At 42.1% G+C, this 7,550-nt stretch overlaps 1 protein-coding gene across 1 annotated transcript; it reads right to left on the bottom strand.

Moving 5' to 3' along the window:
- Positions 1 to 1,593: 1,593 nt before the first annotated feature.
- On the bottom strand, positions 1,594 to 6,586 carry CXCL13 (C-X-C motif chemokine ligand 13). Its single transcript, XM_006151472.3, has 4 exons — positions 6,462 to 6,586; positions 4,223 to 4,355; positions 2,064 to 2,141; positions 1,594 to 1,770 (listed from the first exon to the last, which is right to left on the bottom strand). Exons 1-4 carry the CDS (start codon positions 6,523 to 6,525, stop codon positions 1,746 to 1,748), a joined length of 300 nt encoding a protein of 99 aa, XP_006151534.1. The 5' UTR covers positions 6,526 to 6,586; the 3' UTR covers positions 1,594 to 1,745.
- Between the last annotated feature and the right edge of the window lie 964 nt (positions 6,587 to 7,550).

Consider the following 7,550-nt stretch of genomic DNA (forward strand, 5'->3'; position numbering starts at 1 on the left):
TGAGCTCAGCGCAGTGCTCAGAGAGCTAGGCTAATACCACGGAAGGACAGGGCACAGGGTTTAAGTGTCCTCTTTTGTTTGTCAAACTGAAGTAGAACTTTGTCAGATGAAATAGTGGCACCTTTAAGATTCAGTGTAATGATATAGTGAAAACCAGTTTTGCCTCTAAGAGTTTGGTCTGGAGGAAATCCAGATTAGTACGTTAGGGGAAGAGGGCTCCCATAGGCAAGCATTTCCTACTGTGTTAATATCAGAAACTACTTGACTCATTGGTTACCATGTAAATTCAGGTCATCTGTAAAAGGCAAGTGATACTGAAGCAACGGTTAACATGATCAAACCCGCTTTCACTATGGCGATCCAGATGTCTCAACTGGAGTAAATGCTCTGAAGAAGACATTGCTCATAATGAAGTGAAATGTTTGCTTAAGTTTATTGAATGGCATTAGAGTAATCGGGAACATGAAACAATTTGAGACCAGAGGCTCCCCTCCCTAAAAAAATTCTGTGCAGAAGATGTGTGGGAAAAAAAGTGTGCCAAGGTGACTGTGTAAAAGAATATATTATACATCATGTTTTAAGTTTTTCCTGAATATTCTATGAACTTAAGTCTGGGGATCCTCAAATGTTATTGGTTGTAATGTGAGACAATTGATCTTACAAAGGAACTCTTCCCGAGTAGAAGGGCTCCGTCCTCCTCGGTAGAGGATTTTTAAACAGAGGGCATCGCCTGCGTGGAGCCCTCTGCTTCTCGTCAGGCTGACGTGGCATTGGTTTTTTTGAGTAGCTTTTTTTTTTTTTTTGGAGAGGTTTTCACTATAGGGCGCGTGCACTCGCCAGACAGACAGAGAGAGACAGAGAGACAGAAAGCAAGAAATCACCGCTCAGGGGGGATGGTCACGCAGCAATCCCTTCTCCTCCATTGTCCTCTCGGGATCTTGGGCACACACACACGTGCCCGGTGTGAGTTTTAAGCCACCGGGTCTGGGACGCGAACCGTGGTCGACTACGTGGGAGTCCAGCGACATAGCCATTACGCTAACTGCTGGTTCCCTTGAGTAGCTTTTTGGGTCTCTCACAGACCCTTGCTTCTCTTAGGTGTAAAGTGATGGAAATATACTCTTTATTTTTCTTAATTCAAGCCACATGCTCATATTTGAGTTTTAAATCCTCATTCCCTTATTTTCTTTCTTTTTTTCTTTTTTTGGAGAGGTTTTTGCTATAGGGCATGTGCACTCGCCAGAAAGACAGTGAGAGACAGAGAGTCAGAAAGCGAGAAATCACCCCCCAGGGGGGATGGCCATGTCGCAATCCCTTCTCCTCCATTCTCCTTTTGGGATCTTGGGCACGCACGCACACGCGCCTGGCGTGAGTTTAAGTCGCCGGGTCCGGGACTCGAACCACGGTTGACTACATGGGAGTCCAGTGATGTAGCCATTATGCCAACTGCTGGTCCCCATTCCCTTATTTTGAAGGGAAATTTAGCACTGAACAACAGGTATGTTAGCAAGAAAAGCCTATGTGATGTATAAATAAACAACCTTCCTTGAAGAAACCTCCCTTCCTGATGAGTAAGAATGCCAACTCTTAGAATAGGGTAGTTCTTTTTATTTGGGTAGGGCAATTTAGCTAAGCACAAAACTAAAATCCAGAGCAGGTATGAAGGTGGTCATGGGGGAGAATGCATGTATCCTTCCTTAGTTGTAATAGGGACATCGGGCAACGTTTCTCTTAAACGCTGGAGCTTATTGAGATAAAGCCTTACTTTTTCTGTGAAATGAAAACAAAAAAAAATCATATTTAGAAAAACACCCACTGGAAACCATAGCTTTTCCCTTGGAGATAGCAAACAAGGAATATTCTACATATGGGCTTCCAGTTTAGTTCACCGAACTGGAATGAGTCACCTCCCTCCACTAGGTGATAAGCAATGACAGCAAAAACCAGACATTTGTCTTAGGAACTTCTCATCCATTTAAAATGGTGCCCATGTTGACTGCTCAGGAAAGGGAAACTCTTCAGTGAGAAATGGAGACGGGAAGCCCTTGATGTGCCCGACTTACTTAATCAGTTTTGCGACCGAGTATATCCATTTGGTTTGAGGTTTCAAACATACAACTGACTTATTCTTCATCCAGAGTCTGAGGAAAAATAAACAGAGATCAAGCAATGTAACAGTGTAGTCAACTTCGTACCTTTAGGGGGTTAGGTACAAACATAATTATTCCTAGATGAAGTAAAATTGGCGTTGGGCAGCTTGGAGTCAAGAAGAGATGATTCGTAGCAGACGGTCTGAAGAATAAGAAAACATTTATTTCCAGATCAGTATGTGTGAGCAGGGGAGCGGAACCCGAAGTTGACATGTTACATGACAAGTTACATGTCAGAGGTTAGTATTTTGCTGATAATCTTTACATGAGTTGGAAGAGGACCAAATTGTTATCTCCAAGGCTGGCTCATTTCTAAAGTTATATCACAACATCTTTAACATGCGCTTGTCCATTGAGCTTGGGAGGATAGGATAGGCTAGAGAAAACACTCTCTTGAGGACCTTTCAACTGAAAAAAATTCGATGAAATTTAACATGGTTAAGGTTAACAAGGTTGCAGAGCTGACTAATCTAAGCAACATCTGCATTTCATCGAACCCCCGTTAGCAAGGTGTACCCTGCTCTAAATAACTAAACAGAACGGAAAAGGCAGTAGTAATTAGTAGTGAGTAGCTAATATTGATCACACACTTAATTTGCCAGGCACTATACTATGCTCGACAGGTCACAGGGGATCTCAATTCATCTCACAAAAATCCTGTGCTAGAGGAAGTGTTATTTCCTCACCTCCCAGTGAGAAATTTGAGGCCTGGAGAATTTCAATCCCTTGTCCAGGATTGCATAACAAATGCAGAAAAGAGCAAGGTGGAAATGAAGGGATTCTGACTCCAGGCCCATAGTTAGCTGCTGCTTTCGTGAGCGTGAACTCAGTGGCTATGAAACATCAGACCCGGTGACAAGCCCTTTCCTACAGTAGAAAACATAAGTCTCCCAGGTGATAGAAAACTGGAAGCGTCTACTCTCGACTGGTGTGACCTCAAACAAAGCACGGTTTCCTGATGTCTCATTTCTCTTAGCTCTAAAATGACAATAGCGAGGTCCATCCCTCTACCTTTGAAACTCTGCCTTTCTAATTGCATCTTTGAGAGGTCAGAGGTCACAGAACACTTGTCCCTCATGCAGACCCTTCCAGTTTGGTTTCTGAGTTCATGTCGTACAGATGTCTCACTGTCTGGGTTCATGGTATTTTCACCCTCTGACTGGTATGAATTTGATTTGCAAATCATCCTAAGGATTTACAGCTTTCTTCACTATATCTGAAATGCAGAATTTGTTAAGAAGATATGAAGTAACTTTTGTTTTTTATCATTTCATAATGATTACCATTAAAGCAGAGAAAAGAATGCGTGTTTTCTTCTCTTGGTTGAGAAATAGACTTGAGCCATGACAGAGGAAATGCAATCACAAGAAAAATCAGTTTTCTATACAGTCCGTAGAGTTGTTCTAAGATAGGCTATGGCTAGATTTTACATCTCTGAATTCAAAGGCAATAATTGTGGTTTAGTTAAAACTTTCATTAAAGAAAGACATTAGTGAAACTGTAATGCCTTTTAATGAAAATGCCCATATATATTTTTGATATCCCACATTTATTTTTTTTTTTTAAAGTGGCATGCTACTGGTCCAAGGCCCAAAGCGCTGGTGTCAGAATGGGACAAATTGCAAACGTCTGAAGAAGTTCTGGGAAAGAGCTAACGTCATCGTTGCTCTGAGAAAGACACTGCACCTGACGCTGCAAAGTTGTGAAGAAAAGCTTTTGGAATGAGGAAAATGGTGGTGGAGTCCTGCTCCATCCCTTTCTAATGGTGTGCCACTGAAGGTGAGTTAACCTCCCGGAGCTTCAGTTTCTGCATCTGCAAAGGTGTGGTAACAAACGTAATTTAATAGAGTTCCTGAAGGAAGAAATTGAATGAGTGCATACATGTAAAGCACTGGGCAAAGGGCTGCTGCAAAGAACGTACTTCCATATTACTGATACCCTTCATTTGTTTGAAAAACTTTAGCAACACTCACAGTAACTCTGAGGTTCTTGGGTGGAATACTATATTGCAACGTTTGGTCTGCTTTCCATTGGAAGAAAGAAATCATCTTTATTGTTCTCTTGCAACTTACATGATTTCTTTGTTTGGACAACCATTCCCAGGGGGTGTGATTTCAATTCGTTCAATTTGGCGTATCTGGACCAACGCTCCCGTGCTATGGATACATCTGCACCTCAAGTTTGTGTTATAGGCCTCCAGAACACCTGTAAACACAGAATTAGTTGTTTTTAACTCTTTGGAATATAAATCATCATAAACCGAGTTACTAATTTTTCAGGCTATGTACTTGAAGATTGAAAACCTTTAATTCAGCACTTCCGCCCATCTGCCTTTAGTTTGTATCTTTCTATTTGTCTTTGCTTGAGGGTTTTCAAATGTTTTATACCAAAACCATGAAAATCAACACAACATTTGGGCTGCAGGGGTCACGCAGGTGAAAGTGACTGCATCCCCCAGGGCCGACTGCCCAGTTCAAATCCTGGCAGCTTGAAACTCATGCTAGGCATTCGTGCCCAAAAATATCAAGAGGAGAATGGATTGTAAGTGACCATCCCCCCCAGGGGTTGATTTCTGACTTTCCTTCTCTCTTGCTCACTCGCTCGCTCGCTCTTTCTCTGGCGAGCACATGCACCCTATAGCAAACTAAAAAAAAAAAAAAAAAAAAAATCAAACAAACCACCAAAAAACTACATTCACTGAAATTCATGGTACCCAGGTAATTGTTTATGTAATAAAATTTGGGAACTGCCACTGTAGGAACTTACAATTCTATTGTAATTAGTGTAGTATAAAACCAAATGACCTTACTTCCAGCATGTAAAAACCCAGGTCCTGTTACAGAGACCCAGGAGCAATGCCATAACACACCCCCCACTTCCATTTCTAAGAAAATGCCACAAAAGGTGTTTTTTTGTTGTTGTTTTTGTTTAATATCTTGGTCCTCTAGGTGCAAATCATTACCAAATGAAAGTCAAACAGAAAAATACGACAAAAGTGATTAGCACTAGATATTTTTATAAGTAACTCATCTCACACATTGTAATAAAATCTAAGTGCTTTTTCCCCCCAATCATTTCTCGAATCCTTTTTGGCCAAAGTGCCTACTGCCACACCAAACACATATTTACAAATAAAGGGCCCAACTCTTACGGTGTTTATCATTTAGTGAGGGAAACAAGTGAGTAAGCCAAAATCTCACACAGAAGGTTGTATATTCGTAAAGTTTGGGAACAGAGGACTTACTAATAGCTAACTTTGCCAGGAGAGTGGGAAAGGTGCATGGAAAGGGAGGTAAATAGAAGGCTTGAGGAATAAGCAATAAGCAACCATAAGCAAAGTAAAATAGAACCAAAAAAACACTGACAAAAGAAAAAACCCTTGGCATTTTAAGGACAAAAAAATCTGTCCTCTAAACCTGAGCAGACTGTTTCTTCCTACCCGTGCATTGGTCTCTTCACCCAAATAAAAAGTTACCACTTCAACTAGGTGTTTATCAGTTTGCGCCGAGAGCCACTCTATTCAACTTGGGAGTGTGCTGTTCACAGAATGTGTACTTCGCCCCTTGTACATGGAAAACATTTGAGGTCAGATCTAATCACATGGAATTGCATTAAAAATGTTCCCTGCAGAGATCAGCAGGTAGCATAGCAGTAAAGGCGCTGGACTCCCACATGGTTAACTGCGGTTTGAGTCCAGGACCCTATGGCTTGAAACTCAGGAACATCTATATGTGTGCCCAAAATTCTGAGAGGAGGTGCAGGAGAAAGGATTGCGGTGTGGCCATTCCCCCGGGAGGTGATTTCTCGTCTTTTCTCTCTCTGTCTCTCCGGTAAGCACATGCACCCTATAGCAAAAATCTCTGAAAACAAAAAGAAAAAAATGTTCCCTGTAGAGGAACCTCAATTGAGGTCAGTACTCTATAAACACTATAATGGCTTTGTTCAGAAGGGGAAGCAATGAGAGGCAGAAAAAAGAAGAGATCTATGTGAAGAGTTATCACAGCAGCTGAATCTAAAAAAGACCAGGCATATACACACCAAATATAAACCACATGAACACTGGGCTTCCAGTATCTCCTCCTTCTATGACTAAAACCTTGAATAACACGCATGCATCTGGTTCTAAGTGTTAAGTCTTAGCAACTTCCTTATAGAAATCTGGAAGCAATGGAGTTTTTTTTTTTTTTAATTTTTTTTTTCTTCCCTTCAGCCAGATTTCCTCCCAATTTTAAATTGGAAAAAAAAAAAATGGAAATGAGTGAGGACCATTTCTGCTCAAAGGACAGTGAAAACGTAAGTGAAAGTTCTCACCATGCACTGGAGACAGGCTGCTGACCAGCACCAGGAGCAGCAGGGATGCCGAGGCGTGCCTCATTCTGCCTGGAGGTGGAGTTCAGGCTCCAGCTCTGAGTCCCAGCTGTGGGGTTGCAGCGCCACACACTTCTATTTATTTACCCCAAGAGGGGCCCTCCCCCTGCCTGTGTCGCCAGTAGGTCAGCCACATCATCAGTTTTAAAAGCCCCCAAATATTGCTGAGTTGGCTTTTTTTTTTTTTAATGCCTCTTGCAAACTCTATGAATTTGCATCAGACTACTATGAATATAAGAAAATATTTTTTGAAAACGGAAATGTAAGTGCCAGGAATGCTGCAAGAGTTTGAGGGTGAGGGGAGAGGAGTTCAGAGGCTCCTTAGCACTCTCTTCAGGATCACCATGGGTGGTTGCTTCTGTCAGTGCAGGGTCAACCAAGTTTCCCAATAGCTTCATTTATTTATTTATTTAGATTTTTTTCCTATAGGGTGCATGCACTTGCCAGAAAGACAGAGAGAAATCACCCACAGGAGAGATGGCCATGCCGCAGTTGCTTCTCTTCCATTCTCCTCTCAGGATCTCGGACATGCATGCACATGTGCCCTGCATGAATTTTAAGCCACCGGGTCTAGGACTTGAACCACGGTCGACTACGTGGGAGTCCAGCGACATAACCATTACACCATCTGCTGGTCCCTCCAATGATATGTAAATACACGTTCCCTGACATTAGGGACTCTGTTGAGCCCATCATCGTGTCCAGCATCATTGTGTCTAGCTGTTGGTAGGCGCTCAGGAAGTATTTTCACACCTAATGAATGTCTCCTCATATGCAGATCTCATATGCTGATCCCGCTGCTGTTTTTCCTACCACACTTTCCCACTTATTTTACTATATGAGATGTGTGATTACTCATGTAAGGAGAGACTGGATAGTTTTGAGGAGGAAGAGACTCTTCCTGGCTCTCTATGTAAGGTATTGAACTCGAGAACCGTGCATCAGTGGAAGGAATCACAAGAACTTCATCAGAGCCAATCGCTGGAATGCAGTCTTTTTAACCAGACCCATTGAGCCACTGGAAAACAGAAG

Source organism: Tupaia chinensis, unplaced genomic scaffold (assembly GCF_000334495.1).
Source record: "Tupaia chinensis unplaced genomic scaffold, TupChi_1.0 Scaffold000318_1, whole genome shotgun sequence".
NCBI classification, from domain to species: Eukaryota; Metazoa; Chordata; class Mammalia; order Scandentia; family Tupaiidae; genus Tupaia; species Tupaia belangeri.